We start from the raw sequence: 21,431 nt of genomic DNA, 5'->3' as shown, positions 1-21,431 counted from the left end.
ATTCTTTTGCACAAATATGGTATTAAAGAGGGCTGCAGTAAATGAGAGATTTAATGTAAATTTGAACTCCATATGCTGGAAGTTAGGTAAAATTTCACTATATTTGAATAGTTCTAAGCAAGCAATTTGTTACCCTTTATCCTTTAGTGGAATTGATGAACAGGTGGTTTTCAGAAGATCACTCAGTATATTTAGCTTCTGAAATTTGAGCAACTCAAACTCTGATTGGCTGTTCTGGCCACATGATAATTCAGAGCCCAGGCACCTCGCGGGCTCTTGCCTGGGGTTCTCAGGAGGGGAGAGTTGGGAGAGGCTTTGCTGCTGAGGAAATTTATTTGATAGATTGAAGGTAAGGCCGGCTTATGGCTTTTTCTGTAATGTTCTTTCAGGAGACGTTCCACAACTTCCCTTGAAGCATTTTCCAAAGTCTTGGGTCGTAACGGGGGAAATTAGTGATGAAAACGGTGACTAGGAAGTCTGTAACCCCAATGTGGGACTCAGGTCCTACTAATTAATGTCTGACATGCAGTGTCCTATTCTAACCAATTTATTGCTTGACTGGGTTGGCTCTTGTCTAACAAACTTTTTTTTTCATTTTTGCCTTTGATATCTTTTCAAAATATATTAGTACAAAAAAGGATCTATATTTTATGTTCCTATATTTATCCTTTTCTATTGGGCTTCATTAGCCTCTGGAGCAGCAGTTTCGCTAGCTTAACAAAACCAGCCATAGCAGGGTGTTGGTTTACATGGCAAATGTCTTTGGGCGAAGAAGGGACAGCTGCTCCAAGTCATCATCCACTTTTATCAAGAGAGAGTCCTACTCTCTGGCGTCAAACTACAAAGGCCTTAGGAGATCCTTTCGTTAGTTCCTCAATTAGAAGCTTAGGCCAAAAACCCACAATCTTATATGCTCTTCAATCAGTGCTTCAAAAATTTATTTTCCAGGTTTGAACAAGAGCTACAGAAACGAAAGAGAAAAATCCGTACAAGCCAATGGTGTTCGGAAAGAAAATAAACACATTGCCTTGAGGTTTCTATTTTTCTTTTCAAATCTATTGGCAGATTTATTTTTATATGTTTTCATGTGAAGCATAAGATATACTGTGTACCATGTAAATATCATAGCACGTGGAGACCTAAGGCAGCCCTCTTAGAATTTTGGTGCTATGAGGGGAAAATTACAACCTCTCCTGAAAGCTGAGCTGACTTTCCTTTTACTAGAATTTTTGTTTAAAAATGTTTCTCTCCAAGTATTGGGAGATTTAAGTACTCTTCCTTTGACTCTAAACCCTCTCTCTCCCTTATCTGAACTTCTTTTTACAACTTGAACTAAATTGATCATGCAGCTACAAGCAGCCATATACAACATGTTCTGAGGGAATCAAGAGAAAGAAAGTTGAAGCTCCAGTTTTTCAAATCTGCTTTTAAATGTTTTTTCTTAGTCTGCAAACATGTATGCATACATAGAATAGATAAGTTTTAAATTCTGTTTTTAAAATAATATAAGATGATTTCAGTTCTGGAGATTGATTTTAATGTATCTTCATTTTGTCTGGAATATGAAAAGTTTGTAGGTGCCACTACTACTCTGAGAAAATGGCAGATGACGAAGAATATGAGGAGGTGGTGGAGGTAAGATTAAAAACAACTGACTCTGACAGCAAAGCATTTTACGTAGCAACAGTCAAAGCCATGTGGGTGAATTAATCATTTTAAAAATACATTGTCTATTATAATATCACAAAAAGTCACCATTAAAGCACAAGGAAGGAATATTTTATGTTCAGTTTCACTATAATTATGTGGGATTTAAAATTGGAAAGACGTATCACTGTTTCCCACTTTTGCTTTTCTTTAAACTCTCAAAAAAACAAAGAGACAGAGAAGATGAAAAAAAAGTTCTGGAAACTGAACTCTATTTTTTAGGGTATGCATGGAAATAGAGGAAAAACTCTTTGCTTTAGTCAGGTGGTTATAGGTAGGGAGGTAGGAATTACATGGTTAGAATAATATGTATGAGATTATGTGCATATATGATATTTCATATACATGTATATGTGTGTGCACAAACATATAAAAATAAACTCAGAGTCCTCCCAGGGAGAATTGGAGCCACACTCTCCCACCAGCTCCACTGTATTTACCCAAGAGAAAAACGCTAACTTTTGCATTTGAATTTTGAAAAAGAACAAAGACCATAGTGGCATCTTGAAAAATTCCCTCCAGATTATTGGTGGGTGTTTGACACATTTTATAAAGTTGTTGTTTATTACATATATAAAAATATAATTTTGTTTTTATCATGTTATGGCTTTTCTTTACCAGCTCTTGCCTTTAGTTTCACATCCATAAGTATACTGCCATTAAATATAAAAGTAGTTAATAATGCTAATTGATTATGATGATATACGTGTGTGTGTGCATGTATATGTACATACCCTCCCCCCGCCTCACACACACTTGGGGGCAGTTTTGAAAACCTGTGCTTTTTAAAAAGAATGAAATTAATTTTAAGAGCTACCCAGAATCAACTTTCAAATGAAAGTGCCAAAGTTTGTCTTTGGAAGACTATTTCATGGACCTATCTATATTTAGATGAAGAAAATTTTATTTTATTGTACAATTAAAATTGCTTTTCTTACTGAAGGATAGATACATGGTCTGGCACAAATAATGCCCTTTTAATTACAAAATCTTTACATGCTTATTATAAAATCATAAGCATGTAATTCTGTAACATAACAATATCACACTCAAGCACACCATACGATGTTTTAGGTGAAATGTTCAAATTAAAACTATAAATTATTACACCCATATTACTACCCTACCAACCACACTCAAGCACACCTTACTTCTGCTGGACCCTGTATATGCCTGTATGTGTGTATATGAAACCCAGAATGAATCTCATACAATATAACATTCAAACTCTCTGTCTTCCATGCTAAAGGCCACATTGTCAATGTTCAAAATTATTACTAGTATACATTTGTCATATATCTCTAAGGATAGAATAATCAGTATCAAACACTAACAAAATTATAGATGATATTGCCTCCCCTATGATGGTAAAACTGGGAATACTTTTTTAGCTTCCAACTGAAATCCCATGTCTTTCTTAAAAATAATTGTGTTCATCGGTCCCTGGAAGCTGTCCTTAGCACTTGACTTGATTGATTTAATGAGATGTCATAAAAATGGCGGGGGCTATTTTTAGGCATCTCATCCTTGCCATTTTGTTCCCATTACTGCTCTGGGTCTGACCAGCAGGTGCTAAACTAATAGACTTCCTGCCAGAGAATGTTGACCAAGGTCTCCCTGACCTCAAAAAAGATGACATGAGAATGGGGTGATGGCAGATTTGAAAAAATAAAGGAGAGTTCACAAAACAGGAATTGGATTTTAAAATACATCTCCTAGGGATCTTGGACATCTAAATTAAATTATACTGTCACTCTCTACTCAAACTTAAATAAACTTGGAAAGAAAGAAGAAAAAGCAAGGATGTACTAATTAGTGCCAAAACTTTTTAAAAAGTGAGATTTGGCTTATAAGTCAATGCCAACCATTTGGATAATGTTGCCTTTTTTATAAGCTTATTTCTAAGATACATTTAGCAATCATGAGAGCCCAGCAAAGGTAAAATTGGATGGGTACCAAAGAGCTGCTTTCACTTGAATGCTAGCAAAATCCAAAACAGTTGTGAATCATTCATTTCAGATCAATATTTCTTCTCAAGTCACTGATGTTTTGTATGCCTAGAGGAATGATTCCATGTGGATCAGCATCAAACAGTAATTCCCAAAGTGTCCAAATGACATTTCCTAAGTGATGAAGACATAAGCATGTAAATGACTTTTTCTGTCCTGTAAGAGCTTGTGATTTCTGCTGTGCTGTGTAAGGGCACAGAGACATAATTAGATTCCAAATTTAAAATCTAGGGAAGAAGCAAAGAAATTGCAAAATCTAAGGGCATTAGGCAAAATTTATACTAATTTTACTGCATGTGAAATAGAGCATGTGATCTATGGACAATGGTTAAATAATTTGTGGAGGGTTCACTGAACCAAGGGCAGGAGAAAAAAGGGCCACTGAGGGAAATTTTGCATTCCGTGTTGTTCCATCCCCCCGAGTATATGTTGTGGTGGCAGAAAAGAAAAACAAAGCAAAAAATCTTGTACATTTTTTTTCTTTTACTGAGAAAATGAGCCAAATCTTTCATTTTTATCCCGTTCCTTGTCTGCCTTGACCTAAAGCAGTCTTCCTCCTGTTCACCCAGCGTTGCTGGGAGAGGCTGGGGACAGAATTCCACACTCCTTACACATCTGAAACAAAATGTCAGCCAGTTCCTATCCGCGTCTATTTATTGCTGCTGATGTCAGAAGTAGAACAAAAGTAGATTTGATTTCAGGCCTAGCCTGCAGACTGCTAAGTGCCATCATTGGCACATTGCTGCCTAACTTTCCCACATTTTGTGATGAGGAGTTAATCTTTTCATTTTTTTCCTTCACTCCTGGACATTTGTAAAATTTCATTTTAACACCTTTTGAGGATCATCATGCTATTGGAAAAACTCACCCATCACTCCAGAAGAAATTCTTACTACTTAGCAATCAGAGTGGTATCGGGATAATTGAGATGTGTATATGCCTTCGGATCTATTATTTCCATGATATAATCCATTTGAAAATTTCATTCACAGAGGTTTCTGTTGTGTTTTATTGTCAGTCAGCAGTGAGTTTTTATCAGAGTTGGCCCAACCCACACACTCAAGGTATTGCTACTATATTCTTTTCTCAGAAAATTATACTTGGGCACCAGAAGAAAACATTTTACTTGTCCCAAGTAAAATAGCATCCTATGATGAGTTATCAGCCTCAGACACCCTCCTCATCACTCTGCATCCCCTGCCCAGTCTGATCGTGTTCATTTTGTCTTCCCGAGGTCTCGCAGACTTGAATCTGGGTCCAAAACATGAACAGGCTCCCTCTTCTACTTCCTTCCACACATATAGCAAAACAACTGGGCTTGCAAAATAACCCAAGTGGTCCGACTGAGGCAGAGGAGAGGTGATTTCTGCTTTGGTTCTCACGATGATACCTTTGTGCTCTATTTCTAGTACTACACAGAGGAGACAGTCTACGAACAGGTGCCAGGTCAGGTAAGAGCCGCCTCACACCTGCATGAACTGTATGCTCATTAAAGCAGGAAGAGCCTCATCTCTCTCACACTCCCAGGGCCAGAGAGCTGGCAAAAGGGAGAATCTGAGGAGGGCTCCCTCACCTATGTGTGTCCAGCAGCTGGTGGTATAAGAATGAATGAATGATACCTATTTGACAGGTTTTATCACCGTTTTTGCTATTCAGCATACCCAGGATGGTGGGGGATGATCTTCCCAATTGTTCAGGTGGCATTTTTGGTGAAGGCAAAGCTAATTAAGGTAATGTAAGTGGCTATCACCACTCTGGTTGCTGCAAAGGATGGCCTTGGACTTGCGATTTGCATGGGGACCAGCAGTTGCATTGTGTAGAGTTGTTAAGTTATGGGCACCGCCTCTACTAGCAGGGACAGTGCCTCCAACCACTTGTTTTTGAGGGTGCCATAAAAGGCTACTTAGGTTTTATCACATTAGTAATTCTGAGAAAACCATTCTCATAAATATCCCAAGTTGGAACTTTCTTTCCCAACGTGAAATACCTCAGTCATGCCTCATTTTTTGCCTGGAGCTGTTTCTCTTGAGCAGGACAAAACAATGATATGGATGGTTAACCCTAAAGCCCACTCAGAGAGCCTGTGGTCACATGGAAACTAACATCTGTAGGTGCTGAAAATTGGTTGGTTTCTTATGGTCAACCACACATCATTAATAATGAGCAGAAAGTGACCTGTTAGCAACAACTTGAAAACACTAAGGAAAGCTGTTGTAGCTATACAATTGCCTTATCACTTAGGTCTTTCTTCTCAAAATTGATGCTAGAACTCTTCCTTTGATTCAGGTGGTATTAGCTGTAAAGAAAATTATACTATGGGATGGATTGAAGACTAGGCTGCTCATCTTCTTTTCTTATAAACAGTATTTTTATTCTTGGACTAGATCCAAACTTTGGGCCTTGGTTTATTCCACTGCAGCTTTTTGAAAGAAACAGTAGTTTCTCATCTACCACATACATAGGACTGTTGTGAGGATAATTACTCCATTTTGTGTCATCATTATTCTTGTACGTTTAAGCATTTATTAATGTAAATGGCATTCTAGTTCACATTAATTAACTGACTAAGCCAAGAGAATGGTAATCATTTGTAATATTGATGTGATTCATTTTTTATAAAGTTCATTATCCTTTGTCTCATACTACAGGGGAAATGCAGAAATACCTGCAGAGTAAGCAACCGAATTCCTTAGAAAAGTCAATGTTAAAGTCAAGAATTTGAGCTTTGATTGCCTTCATCTTTTGTTCTCTGATCTCCAATTTGCTTTTACTTTACCCAGAGAATTTAAGAAAAATTTTAAATGTTTAAGAATATTTTACTTCTGATTTTTATCCCACCTTAAAATGTTAAAGTTCCTTTCTTCAAATGGAATTTTAAGGCAATGTTGTAAATTAATAAGGAGTAACTGTTTACTCCATGTATCTTTGGACAACCAGGATTATGTATGTAACATAACGTGCTGTCAAATGGATATTGTGTGTGATTTTCTTCCTTGACCTGTTTTAGTTATGGAGAAATAATACCAGGAATATGTCAGAATAGCCAAGATCATGCTTATCACCGTTTTTACTTTTATAACAATGCTGAACTGCCTGTCAAAATTTCAGACAGTAACAGAAATCTATGAAACTACAACAAGGACAACATCTGACTATGAGCAATCAGAACCTTCCAAACCAGCGCTGGCTCAGCCAGAACCAGCAAAGCCCGCGGGGAGGAAGAAGGTTATCAAGAAGAAAGTGGACTCTTCAAAGTTCATGACCCCCTACATTGCGCATAGTCAGAAAATGCAGGATCTCTTTAGCACAGTAAGTTTCAACCTGACTTCTGCTAATCTGGTTTTATTACAGAGAAATTACTCATCTCAACCAACTCTGTTTTGGATACTGGCTAGATTTTGTTTCTCAACCAGTATGAGACAAAACTTATTTTGCAGAAATATATGCTCCTGTGAGTCTTGAATTTTCCTTTCTTGTAATTTATTTGTACCATTGCAGCATGAGGAAAAGCATCCTTGTTGAAATTTTCCTGCAAAATAAGCATAAGGCCAATTATAAAGCATTTACTGATATTTAATCACAATTAGTTATCTGTCTAGAATAATGAAACCATAAATATAGATTTAGATGACATCAGTTTATGGAAGCTAAATAGCATCTATTTGAACTATAGATGCAGGATGCCTCTGAAGTAAGTCTCTAAGAGGTGGATAGTGAAGAAGAACATGTAGTGTAGAAAACCAGGATCAGACAAACACATTGATGATCAGAGTGCTTGACTGCACCCTGGAACAGTGGTTTTGAACTGTAGCTTCACATTTAGAGTCCTGTGGGAGCTTTAAAACGAGAAATTCCCAGGCCATTCTTGTTTAATCACTCTGGGTTTGGGCAGTGTAGAAGGAATTTTAAAAGATGCTCAGGTGATTCTAGAATGCAGTCCAGGCTCTTGATGGTCCCTGGTCCTCAAAGTTAAGCTACACTGCTTGGCAGCAGACTTAGACCCATTTGTTAATTTTCCATGGTGGGCTGAGGTCTCCCTAGGTAGCTTAATTTCATGTCCTCTGGAGGCTCAGAAAAAATATAAACTGTCTTAGGGAACATTGGATCATATAGGACTAATGCTTATGTCAAAAGCATTTTGTTATGGTTGGCCAATAAATATTCATTTTTTGTTGAGCGTTAACTCTTGGGGACTATTTGGTAAACTTCTAGTTCAGATTCTTGACCGAACAAAAACATAGATTTCTAAGACTTATATTTCTAAAAATAATATCATCTTGCCTCTTTTATCACTGTAGTATTTGGCAAAAATAGAACTTATTGCCTTAAAATCTCTTAATTTCAGATGCTAATATCCTAGAATTTCTTGGTAGACTGAGCAGAATGTTGGCAAAGGTTTTTAATATTTTAAAAGTGGTTAGCAACTAAATCAATAATATAATTTAGATTATTGACTACTCCACTCAAGAGTACTCTTGAAGTATTAATAATGATAAATTATGTACATTATATTTAAGGTGAGAACTCATTGTATATTTAGTAGAAATAATTAAATATCACTTCTTTTCAAAATACTCCATAATTTAGGCTTTTCATTAATTCATGTGGTGTCTCAGCTGTCCATATCACTGAGATTCAGCAGCAACTTTTGAATTGAATGTTTTTGCACTGTATTAGCAGTTAAGTCTTTTAACATTTGGTACAATTTCTATATTTATTTTCTAAAATTATTGCAGTTGAAGCTTTTTATGTATGCACTCAGACAACAAAAATGAGAGAATCATTGTAGGGCACTTTCAAGACAATAGTCTGTAATACCATTTCTACTGTCTCCATTATGATCCATGTTTTGGAAGAACAATTAACAAATCTATTTTAGTGTTTGCTGAGAATCAGGGTAGGGGACAAAAAAATGTTATAACGGATAATTGTTATAACTTGCAGTATTTTTTTATCACATGGGGATGAGTACATTGCCTGAAATTTCTGCTGTTTCATTATAAGGTTTTAGGCTAATATCTGATATTCTTTTCAGAATAAATACAAGGAGAAATATGAGAAAGAAAAAGGACAGCCAACCGCTATCACGACTGATACCCCAGAACTTCGCAGAATCAAGAAAGTACAAGATCAACTCAGTGAGGTGGGCTGCATTGCTAAAATAAAACACACATGTCAAAAATATGCCTACCACTGGGAATTGGTTTTAAATAGGTGTGGAGAAAATAGGGGGTTGAATTACTATGAGCCAGTCCAGAAATCTAGAGGAAACATTGGCCATAGATGATGTTGTTCTAAATGTGAACCCAAAGAAGCTCCTAAAAGCTTGGCTTTAAAAATTAGCTCAAGAGGTGATATGCTTTGGAAGTTCCAACTTCTTGTGGTTCTCCCTACTGGCGCACAAGGAGGCTGAAATTTGGCCAGGAAAGCAGGCAAGCAATAAATACTGGTGCTCTGCAGACCTTTGAAGATTGCTATTTTCTACTGAAATAAAGAAACTTTGCTTTGTGATGCAAACATAGAGTGATTGGGTCGATGTTCTTGGATTATAAGACATTCTTTAATCACATGGCCATGGCTGTCATGAAATCTAACTGTGCATTAACTCTGCAGGTTAAGTATCGAATGGATGGTGATGTTGCTAAAACTATCTATCACATGGATGAAAAAGCAAAGGACATTGAACATGCAAAAAAAGTGTCGCAGCAAGTCAGTAAGGTAAGATCATAGTATGGGTGGATGGATACAAAATAGAATGTGTGTCACCTCTGCCCGGCCTTAGAGGATGACACTGTGCAGGCCTGATCCTGCTCACCAGTCCCCCTGAATCACAGGCATTGTGAGCTCTAAATGCACAATGTGTCAGGGAGGCTGCCCAGCCAACTGAAGTGACCTGGAGGAGCACTGTGGATTGGGGCCTGTGTGACTCGATGGTCCCAGTGTTGTCAGACTCTTTCTTATTTTTTAAAGAAGTTGGGAGCTGAAGTTTTATGAAAAACCTCTAAATATAAAATCTAGGGAGCTAATTAAAAATACCTTTTAAAAATATCATGTCTGTCAAAAGAAATGCATGTACCATACAAACTCAGCCATGGCTGATAGGGTGCAACCTTTGAAAGGAATCTATAAGAATCAGAATCATGATTAAGATTTTTTAATATATATTTTTTTCAAGGAAAAGCTTACCAATGTGGGAAAAGTATTATAGGATGCTAACATGGTCAAGGTTTTCCTAATTGATACTGGAACCACATTGGCATATCGGCAACCTTTGTGTGAGGACACCTTGCATGTGAAAAACTCTTCAAAATACTCTCTTTCGTTTTCTAAATCTTCACATCATGGGGGAGACTTCAAGCCCTCTGCTCTTCTTCTCTAGGTTTTATACAAGCAGAACTGGGAAGACACCAAGGATAAGTACCTGCTTCCCCCTGATGCCCCTGAACTTGTCCAGGCCATTAAGAACACAGCTTTGTTCAGTAAGGTAAGGGTCTCTACTCTGTCACCACATCTAGCTTCCTCTGTTCTCTATCATGTCATTTAGAGGAGTACTCACGACACTCTTGATAATCTGAAATACAGTTCCTTAGTCTTTTTGTGAGTAGCTTTGACTCTGGCGTGGCTGCAGGAACAGAGCTTGTCAAGGAGGAACTGAGAAGAGAGCTCTGAGGAAGAGCAGAGGAGAGGGTCCTCTCAGGAGCCTGAGCAACCTGGGGAAGGGTGTGTGGGAGAACACAGATGCTCCTCGGGTCCAGCCCTGGAGATGAACTAAGTAATATTTTAGTTTTTCTGTAGACCCTGCACTACACTTTGGATATTCCTGACTATCGCTCTTATTAAGGGTCTGTTTTGTGACATCCACTACACTAAGTAGCTTCCTGGCTCCTTTCAACTTGCATTAGTACTTGTTGTAGGAGGCAGGTAAAGTCACAGAGAGGAGATGAAACAGAATGAGACACATCTGCCCTTCTGTCAGTAAGATTTTCCAGGAGAAGCAGGAGAGTCTCTTAATAAATATGACTTGAATTGGATGGGAAGAGGGAGGTTTTCTGTGAGTTCCAATTATCTTTGCTCTTACCTGCCCCTGAGTCTTTATGCCATTGAAGGATAAAGTAAAAATTATGTATTTTCATGTAACTGTGATTTCATATTCTCACAGCTTTTCAATCTTTTCTGATTTAGAAACTGTACACTGAAGACTGGGAAGAAGACAAAACTTTGTTTTATCCATATAATGATAGCCCGGAGCTGAGGAGGGTTGCCCAAGCCCAGAAAGCTCTCAGTGATGTAAGTGAACTGCAGTCAGCACCATTTGTAGTGTGGAATCAGGCACTTGAAATGATATCTTCTGGCCAGATGTTCATTGCAATTCTCTAAAACAGACTAAATGCCATTATTGCAGAAGAATACATCTAGAATCATTATAATTTTTGATATCTAATTTAAATTAGATTTCATAGTTTATATTAGATAAAATTTAGTCCAATCCCCTTTTCTGACAGGTGAGGAACATGAATCTAAGGTCACATCAAGTAATTAGTGGTAGAGCCCAAACTAGAAGCCTGGTCTTGTGATCCCAAGACCAACGTTCTTTCCATTAGAGCACGCTCCCTTTCGTCCGCTTGGCTGCTGTTGAAGTTTTTTCCATATAACAGAGTATCATTTTTAAAACCTACTGGAATCATAGCCACCTTCCCAAATTTATTAAGTTAGTACATTATTTCAAGATTTTGATTTGCTGTCCTAATCATAAAGTCAGAATTGTGGTGTGTCCCCCTTTCCCTGTATGGGGGACCAAATGACATACTCGTCCAAACATGTGTGTGATTACCCCACAAAGACCTCTTGCTGCTGGTGTACGTAGAGGATTTCACAGAGTTAGTGAGAAATCAGCAGTCCCGCTGGCTAGAATTTTAGTATCCTAGACCTTGAAAACTGTTTATTAGAGGAACTTAAAAGCCCTAATAGGGTCCTTAGGATTGAAAGCAGCAGTAGAGACACTTGTGTGGGCCTGGTACTTCCCCTTGCTTTGAGTTACTGTATTTTTTGGTCCCTAGATTTGTGAGAGGCCATGTTGAAAATGCAAAGTCTACTATAAAATGACAAGTTGTTTTTCATTTTGTCGTCAGCTAGATCCTTAAAACTGCTTACATTCAGTATGAACTTAACAAGCCAGTTGGCATCTTAAAACTTACTGGATTTACTTCCAATGGATCTTAGGATTCTATCTTGCTCTGAACTAAAAGTATACATACACATTTGATGGTATATCCAACTTTTGGGGTCTAATTTTTTAATTGCTTCTTACTTGATATCACCTGCAAATTTAGTGGACATATTCTCTGTCCCAGGTTGCATGTAATTGGTAAGGGGTGGGATGGATGGAGGAGGGCAAAGGGGGAAAAACTGAGACAACTGTAATAGAATAAACATGATTTAAAAATAAAAAATAATTAAATATAGCAGATAGAGTCCTGTCTTTGCTAGGAACTAAAGAAGGTGTAACAAAATTTCAAGGCTATCTAGTGTGCCAGTTTTAATGTGTGGGACCGCCTGCTTTTCCTTTAAAATTAGCTTTTTGGTTCTGTATCTCATGAATAGGTAATATAATATTACCTTTACCAAGTGATCACTCATTAGTTATTGAAAGTCCATTATGCATGCGTACCTGGCAGAACAGAAAAGTAAAACAAGACGTTTTCATCCTTTCCCTTGAAAATCTATAACCAAGCTTGTCAGATGAAAGTGTTATATATTAAACCATAAGAAAAAAAATTAAAAAAACAAACAAAAAACCTACAGTATAATTCTTGGTAAGAGAAAGACAAGATACATGTGAATAATCAGAGAAGGCCATATGAAAATGATGATTCTGAGAGAATGGGCAATGATGAACAGGAAGGACATTTCAAGTAGAGAGCACTTGAACAAAGGGACAGAGATGAAATGAGTCTGGGGCTTAGCAGATAAAGAAAGTAAATGCTGTGGGGGCAGAGTTATGAGGGCACTTGTAAGAAACCGGCAGCAAGACCTCGAAAATAATACAAAATAGCTTTGACATGATATGGTAGTCAATAAGAGACATAATAAGATTTTGGAGAAATCTCATTACATGATAAAAGTAAAATCTGGAGAAGTTTTGATAGACAGTATGATAGACTGGGACCTGGCAAAATTGTAAGAGACTGTTTGGCAAAGACTGTTGTAGTAACATAGGTGAGTCAGAGGGATGAAGGGGGCAAAGAAGGGGAAAAAGAAATCTGAAGGTAGCAAGTATTTAAAAAGTGTTAGTGATATTGGATATTGCAGAAAAAAGAGAGAAAGTAGCCATGGATGAATTTATGACCAAGACTGGCAGTCTGGGTGGGTAGGGGTATAACTGATAAAGATGCATTAGTTAAAGAGAAATAGAGTAGCGGTAATGGAGGGAACATTCAGATCAAGCATCCTATGGATAAATTAGAAATTTAGTAATAAAGCATAAATGTGAGATAATGAGATTAATATTTGAGAGTCATCGGCATATAAGTGACAACTGAAGACATGAAAATGCAGGTGGGAGGCAAAACTGTGTATGACCAAGGGCAGAGCTTTGGAGGATACCCACATGGAGGACACCTGGAAAAGAGCCAGCAAAAGAATGAGGGAACAGATTGTTGGAGAAGTTGAAGAGAAACCAGGAAATGCATGTCATGTAGGCCCAAGGAGAGGTTTCCAAAAAGACACTTAATCTCCTAATGTCTTCCTTTATCTGTAAAGGAGAGAGAGGAAGGCTTGCCCCTTTGCCAGTGTAGTGCTATGGACTTTGAACAATTAAAGTTGACCATATTTTTCTCAGTAGAAGACATAATGAAGTAAAATCTTCCCATCCTTGCTCTGAAAGACTTGGCAGTTAATGTATGCTTTTATTTTTATTACAAACCAAGCATGCACTAAGTATCAGATTACCAACATGCCTATTAATACTGCTGTCAACACCATGAACTTTTACAATTAATGGGCACAGAGCAAGCAAGTTTCCACAGAATATATCACTGGGTGGGCATGTAGATTTCAAGCCAAGGGTTTGGGTTCAGAGGCTCCCTTTTCCTCTCCTGTACCTTCTTCCTGTGTTTGCCTTAAGCCTAATTATCATGTTTTCTTTATTACCTAAATAGAGGCCAAAGTATTTGTAAGCACTAAGAGAGTATTTAAGCTGATCCAGAGTATAAAATTCTAAATAAACAGAACTGTGATGAAGGTTCCTGAGAAATTAGGACTTCTAGATTTGATTTCTCTGAAAGTTCTTGGCAGGGTGTCATATTTGATGAGCATTTCTCCTGGAAGAACATTAATTTCTCCCTTAGGACTTAGCCAGCAAGGTAAAATACAGGTTGCCCTATGCCTAAAACAAATCTTTACTCATTTAAATGAAATTAAGCAGTGAAATTCAACAAATACATTTTAAAATTTATCTTTTGCATCCCTGTTGATGTAATGGCCATGAAAGCTTTTGTTATAGACACCAGGTAGATATTATTAGGAAAAGATAGAGTTATACTTGGTTAAAGCATGAAGAAAATAATTGGGACTTTAGAACTATATACAACCTTTTTATAAATAAGAATATTGTCATAGGGAAAGAGGAATAACTTGTAGAAATCTCACAGTCAAGTAGTAGACAAATTGCGAAGATGATTCTTCTCTTCTGACTGGCCCTGATGGCCTCAGTGGGTATATATTCAGAAGTCAGTCATCGAGCCCTCATGCTCATCAGGTAGGCCCAAAAGGTTTCCAGGTGAGAAATTATGTTCTCTGCCATGCCAGAGCTCACAGTCTAAGTAGGGATAGATGTGTAAACAAGCAGTTACAGTCTCATCTGATAATTTCTTTAAAGGAGTTAAGGGCTAAGTTCAGTGAGAATCCTGGAGAAGGCGATGAAGTCAGGGAGGGCACAAGAGGGGAAGTTGTGCTTGCCCTGAGACCTGGAGAACAAGTAGCAGCTTGCAGGCAGATGGGGAGAAGATGAAGTTGGGGCATCCCAGGGAAAGGGAGCAGCATGTGGAGAGGTCCAGACACATAAGAAGGCTTCATGTGTCTGGAGATCTGTGCATATTCTGCATTGTTGGAGGCAGGAGTCAAGACTGTGGGAGAAAAAGTCAAAGAAATCAGTAGTGAAGCAAATTGAAGAGAGAGAGTGAAGGGGATGCATAATTAATGGGCATAATTTTTTAAGGTGAGAGAAGTGTTTTATAGGATGAAGGGAAAGAACTAAGGAAGAGGGAGAGATTGAAGCTATAAGAAAGAGGAGAGGTGACTGACAGAGTTAGGTACACAGGACTGCTGGAGGAAATAGTGCCCTGAGTGCCACGTTCACGCTCTGCAAAGGGTGCTTCTCCTCTGAGCCACGCAGGAAGAGGGGAGAGGTAAAGATGAGCACTGAGAAAGACAAGGGTGTAGCCTTTCTTTACTCTATGAAAGAAGAAGCTAGGGATAAGATGGAGTTAATTGGGGCCTAAGGACAATGTTGGGGTTTGTCTCTGGTAGGAACTGACCAGAGGCACATATGGAATATTCAAGGTTCAATAAAAGCAAAGTGGCAGTTGGATAAATTTGGAGTATTGGGTACAGAGCCCCAAGCAAGCTCCTGTTCACAGAACATATCATTGGTTAGGCATGCCGGTTTCAAGCTAAGAGCTCTCTCTCCTCTGTACCTTCTTCCTGTGACTCTTTTAACCTAGGTTATCATGCTCTCTCTACCCAATCCATAGAATTGTGTGGTTTTTTCTCAGTAGCTCTTGACATCCTGAATTAAGAAGAGATATGTGTGGTTAAGTTTATCCAGAGCTGGCTGTTTGTTAACAGGTGTGATGGAAAGACAAGACATTGGGAATTGAGGATGCTGGTTAAGGGAATAATTTCAGTTGCAGGTTATGATGTAGATTAAAAGGAAGGAAACAGATCGAGGGCCAATAATCTTGGAGAGGAGAGAAAACATAAAGAGAGAAATCATCAGTAATGCTGAGAGGAAAGACATGCAATATCTACAAGGATAAATTATGATTATGAAGTACACTAAAGTTTAAGACTTCAAGTCTAGATGAAAACAAAGTCTTTTAAAAATGCCAACAAATGGAACATGGAACATATTAGTAGAATAATGATTTATGATTCATTTGCATCCCTTTTATTTTGTCAGATTGTCTACAAAAAAGGTCTTGTTGAACAGCAAGCACAATTCACACCTCTGCCGGATCCTCCAGATATAGAATTTGCCAAGAAGGTGACTGATCAAGTGAGCAAGGTAAATAAATAGGGCTGGGACACTCTCTCCCTTGAAAACCCTGCTTAATGAGCTCAACTCTCAGAAAAAGTAACGAAGGTGAAAATACACAAGATAAACACTGAGCATTTTTGCAATGACCCTAAAAAATGCTACAGCAAGAGCAATACATTCATGAAGGTCCTAACGTTGTGTGAGTAAATGTTCAGCCAGCTTGATGACTCAGTGATTGATAAACATGAAAGCTGCCTCTAGGAAACAGAACCCATGTCCTAATATCCTTTGACATCTCACTTATAGAAGCGATATGAACAGAGAACCAAGTAATCACACGGGATCCGACTGCTTTAACTCACTGTGAAGACCCCACATAGTTTTATGTTCTCAGATTTGGAGAGAATAAGAATGCATGAGTTGTCTCTCAGACATAGCTTACATTGACAGCCGAGGAGAGGGCACCTCATAACTTTTAAGGCCTTGGCAAACAGCCTAGTTTGCCTATATTTAGGCTGGTAAACTAGCTCTGGGGAATGCAGGGAAACAGATGTTCAATGATAAATAGACCGTGTTAAATTCTTTTTAAAAAATTTGTCCAAATCAGGCCACTTTCTCCTGGGATATTGCTGCTTTTAAATAAATACTTTTCTTTGCCCTCTGTAGAGTTGAGTCACAGTTTGGTCTTAAATTTTGGTGGAACTTCAAGATTTCTATCTTGTTCAAGTATTTCTTTCTTTTTTTTTTTTTTTTTTTGAAAGAATGTCTCCACTAAGGGAAAAAGAAATGTTATGGATAGTGTAGTCTATTCAATGATGTTTTTTTAGTGTCTGATATTGCAGATAACCTACCTGTATAATCAAGGGCTGTTTGGGTAAAAGATCTAATAAGTACAGTAGGAATACCTAATAGAAATAACGTGAACCTGAGATTTCGCCAGGGCTAAGTAGAAATTCACTTCAGAACTGTCCATAAAGAGATGGCCTACTAAAAGTACTGATATTGTAAATTAGATTGGGGAGCAAGGACCATTTATCTTTTTGGAAGGAAAAGAAAAGGCTATTTTCAAATAGTCACTTACAATGAAAAATAAATCTATTTTAAATTTTTATTTAAAGCACATTTAAAAAGACACCTTACTAAGACAACATTCTTTTACCTTATTTGAATATGCAGTGTGGGTATGTGAAAGTGTTAAAGAAAAACCCCAAAAAACAAAAAACATACTTTCACACTCCCCTATAATCAATCTCTCTACTAAATTAGGCTTGCCAGTAAGTTTAGAGCTATATTCTTCGAAATAGTAGCTTCTAGCCACATGTGCCTATTGAGCATTCAAAATGTGACAGATGAGCTAAGAGTCTTTAGTATAAAATACACTAGATCTTGAACATGTAGTATGACAAATAGCTCATTATTTTTTATTGTTTACATATTGAAATGGTAATATTTCTGGATCTACTATGTTAAGTACAGTATGTTATTAAAATTATTTTCCCACTTGTTCCATTTTACATTTTAAAATGTGGCTACCGGAAATTTTCAAATTATAATGGTGGCCTGCATGACATGCATATTGGACCACACCACTCCAGTTGGATAGGGAGGTATCATTGAGAATTTTGAAAGTATTTCCAGAGCTGGGTTTGTCCTTGTAGAATAACACCATGAGGCAAGGGGAGGATGGCTGTGGATGAACGTCCCCAGATTCTGTCGTGGTGATAGTGATTCATCCCAGTCTTACCCAGATTTCCAAGTTCATATATATATATATATATATATATATATTTCATTTATTTAGTTTTAGAGAGAGGGGAAGGAAGGGAGAAGGAGAGGGAGAGAAACATTGATGGGAGAGAGAAACAGTCAGCTGCGTCTTGCATGCCCCCAACCAGGGACCTGGCCTGCAACCCAAGCATGTGCCCTGGCCAGGAATGGAACCAGTGACTTTGCAGCTTGCCAGATGATGTCCAACCCATTGAACCACACCAGCCAAAGCGTATTTCCAAGTTCTTAATGGCTATTGTGCATCCCAAATAATGGTCATATTGGAAAGAAATACTTGTGATTCGTCACAGCCCATTTAACAACAAACCATCCAATAAGAGAGATGACTCAGATATGGGACTCACTCCCTTTCTCTTGAAGTCTTCCCTGCTAACAAACTGCTTTGATCCATACTTCAGTATCATTTTCTTTCTCTCCCCAATAGGTAAAATCTCCTTTAACTACTCACTTTCATGTATTTAAATTCTTACCATTTCCTTGTTGAATAGTGTCTCCCAGAGCCATTCTTTTGTCTTACAGTCTTCACTTTCTATGTTAATATAATGTGTACATAACCATAAAGATTATATTGCTGTTACATTCTGTTTACCAACCTTCCCTACTATACCTGTCAGAATCCCTACTCTCACCCTTGTGTTTGCCCAAAGCCATAAACTACATGCTAGCCCCTCCTCCTGGCTCAGCTCAATTTGCAGTTCTAGCGCAGATGGCAGGCAGGAAGAGTTGTTAAATAAGCAGGCATTTCAGGTGAGGAAACTATGCCCATTACAATCAGCAACAAATGGTGTTCTGAATGTAGCACTGGGAAGTATCTTTAGTTTCTCCGTGCCTGCCTCTGTGCTTTCTTCCAGATTCACAACAGAAATATAGGATTTCAGGTTGGAATTTCCAAGTGATACTAGAATTAAAAGGAAAAACTCTGTACTCACAACACTTCTGATAGTCATGTGGTTAAGCAAGACACTAGGATGCCTAATCGATGGTCCAATGAAGGAACTCTCAGCTGGCTTCTGGAGAGGAGGGTCGATGGTTTGGGGAGCAAGCTTACTATGTCTATCAACATGTGGTTACCTTCTTGCCCACAGAAGATGCCCCAGAGCTTATAATGGACATAATGTACTTTCCTCTGTTAAATGAACAAACACAAAATCCTAGAGCAAGTTAAATCAGTTCTTGCTTCCAGGTTTCCATTGATTGACTGCCAACAGGACAGAGTTAGAGGAAAGTGTTAGGGTAGGGGTTGGGAGGAAAGTTGGGTGTTGGACCCCTGATGCGGTTAATCCATGTCCATGTACCACACACACACTCAGGCCTTGCTGTCAGACATGCAGAGTGAGGCCTTTTGGCTAGTGGCGGGGGGCAGGGGAGTCCCATATGGATATATACATCTGTCTCTTCCATTCTCTAGTTTCAGGCCTTTATCTTTTCAACTTCTCTTCTACCCCCAAAAGAAGGGGAAGGCCACAACTTCCTCAGCAGTTAACAAGATCCAGCCTCCTCCCTTGTAGTGAAAATCTTCCTCAACTTAGGAGTACTCAGGAATGGATTGTGGGAGATCCACCTCCACCCTGACCCATTTTGGCTCTGGGTGGGTGGAAAAGACAAACTTTGGTCATGAAGGGTAGGAAGGTGGGAAGGACCCTTGATGGGGTGGTCTTCTACCCTTGCTTTACATCTTGTTTTAATATCTTCTTTTAAAAAATCACATATCTGTCTTGCACTGTGAGAATTAATCTCCTACTCAATTTTGCCTAACAAATCTACATACGTGATTCTTATTTCTCTGTAATTAGCCCATTTTTGGACTTCATTAAGAATATATGTTACCTTCTCAATTTTAAATTATATTAATTATATCTCAGTTTGGAGATGCATCTGACCCAGTTGCTCCCCACCCTAAATCCTAGAGTTTTCTTCCTTTGAAGCAGGCAAAGGAATGGCAGTCACTACCAAAAAAAAAAAAAAAAAATTGTAAATTAGGAGATTTTAACCTTGGGTGTGTGTACATCAAATATCTCTGAAGTTGTAAGCATTTATGGGCATTTTATAGCTCTCTCAGATTCCTGATGAGGTCTATTTTCCAGAAAGATGAGAAACACTTCCATAGGCTGTCTTAGCAAATTGAAAAATTAGTTTTATTGACTTGAATTCTTTAAAGTTTCAAAAGAAGAAGGTAAGCAAATTAATCAGTAACATAAAGAAAATTTTAATTTCCAGCCAAGATGGAGGCATAGGTAGATAACTTGCCTCCTTACACAACCAAAAGAAGGACAGCAACAAATTTAAAAACAAAAAATAATCAGAACTGCCAGAAAATGGGACTGCACAGAAGTACGGCAACCAAGGAGCTAAAGAAGAAACATTCATCCAAACTGGTAGGAGGGACAGAGACAGGCAGCCAGGGCAGAGAGGATGTGTGGAAAGGCGGTGGCTGGAGGACCAGGCAGGCAAGGCAGCAATCGGCAGACGGGAGGTCCCACATCTGCGTGCAGATAAACCCTGAGGAACAGCTGGGGAGTGAGAGAGACCAGCAATCCAGGGTTCTACTGCGGGAAAAGAAAGCCTCAAAACTTCTGACTTTAAAAACCTGTGGGGCATGCAGTGGCAGGAGAAACTCCCAGCCTCACAGGAGGGTCAATTGGAGAGATCCACAGGGTCCTAGAACGTATGCAAACCCACCCGCCTGGGAATCAGCACCAGAAGGGACCAATTTGCTTGTGGGTAGCAGGGGAAGTGACTGAAAGCCTGACAAGAGCCAAGCAAGAGGCATTGTTCCCTCTTGGACTCTCCCCACGACATACAGCATCACAACGCAGTGACCTGGGTTGCCCTGGCAAATACCTAAGGCTCCGCCCTGGCAAATGCCTAAGGCTCTGCCCCTCACAACGTAACAGGCGTGCTGAGAGGAAGAAATATGGTCCAAATGAAAAAACAGATCAAAGCACCAAAGATAAAACTAAGTGGTGAAGAGATAACCAACCTACCAGCTACACAGTTCAAAACACTGGTAGAAAGGATGCTCACAGAAATGGTTAAGCATGGTTGCAAAATGGAAGAAAAAGTGAAGGCTACATAAAATGAAATGAAAAATATACAGGGAACCAACAGTAAAAGGAAGGAAACCAGGATTCAAATCAATGATTTGGAGCAGAAGGAAGAGATAAACATTCAACCAAAACAGAATGAAGAAACAAGAATTCAAAGAAATGAAGAGAGGCTAAGGAACCTCTGGGACAACTTTAAACGTTCCAACATCTGAATTATAGGGGTGCCAAAAGGAGAAGAGGAAGAGCGAGAAACTGAAAACTTATTTGAACAAATAATGAAGGAGAACTTCCCCAAGCTAGCAAAGGAAATAGACTTCCAGGAGATCCAGGAAGCTCAGAGAGTCTGAAAAAAGTTGGACCCAAGGAAGCACGCACCAAGGCTCATCATAATTACATAATTACATAAAGATAAGAAGGGAATCTGAAAAGCAGCAAGAGAAAAGGAGACAGTTACCTACAAAGGAGTTCCCATAAGACTATCAGCTGATTTCTCAAAAGAAACCTTGCAGGAAGGAAGGGGCTGGAAAGAAGTATTCAAAGTCATGAAAGGCAAGGACCTACACCTAAGATTACTCTATCCAGCAAAGCTATCACTTAGAATGGAAGGGCAGAGAAAGTGCTTTC

At 38.6% G+C, this 21,431-nt stretch overlaps 1 protein-coding gene across 11 annotated transcripts in view; it reads left to right on the top strand.

The window, feature by feature from the left end:
- The first annotated feature begins 242 nt into the window (after window positions 1–242).
- NEB (nebulin) overlaps window positions 243–21,431 on the top strand; it is a 199,472-nt gene continuing 178,283 nt past the window's right edge. For all 11 annotated transcript variants that reach the window (XM_054562772.1, XM_054562777.1, XM_054562775.1 and 8 more), the window contains exons 1-10: window positions 243–349; window positions 949–1,033; window positions 1,571–1,635; window positions 5,126–5,167; window positions 6,825–7,025; window positions 8,752–8,859; window positions 9,330–9,434; window positions 10,096–10,200; window positions 10,899–11,003; window positions 15,895–15,999. In XM_054562772.1, the coding sequence (XP_054418747.1) occupies window positions 1,600–1,635; window positions 5,126–5,167; window positions 6,825–7,025; window positions 8,752–8,859; window positions 9,330–9,434; window positions 10,096–10,200; window positions 10,899–11,003; window positions 15,895–15,999 (807 nt within the window). In that variant the 5' untranslated portion in view covers window positions 243–349; window positions 949–1,033; window positions 1,571–1,599. The remainder of the gene's footprint in view (window positions 350–948; window positions 1,034–1,570; window positions 1,636–5,125; window positions 5,168–6,824; window positions 7,026–8,751; window positions 8,860–9,329; window positions 9,435–10,095; window positions 10,201–10,898; window positions 11,004–15,894; window positions 16,000–21,431) is intronic.

This window comes from Pteronotus mesoamericanus, unplaced genomic scaffold (genome assembly GCF_021234165.1).
Source record: "Pteronotus mesoamericanus isolate MK-2021 breed Mesoamerican mustached bat unplaced genomic scaffold, CSHL_Meso_final scaffold_651, whole genome shotgun sequence".
NCBI lineage: Eukaryota > Metazoa > Chordata > Mammalia > Chiroptera > Mormoopidae > Pteronotus > Pteronotus mesoamericanus.
Note: the sequence above shows the minus strand (reverse complement) of the source record. Positions and strands in the feature narration are given on the sequence as shown.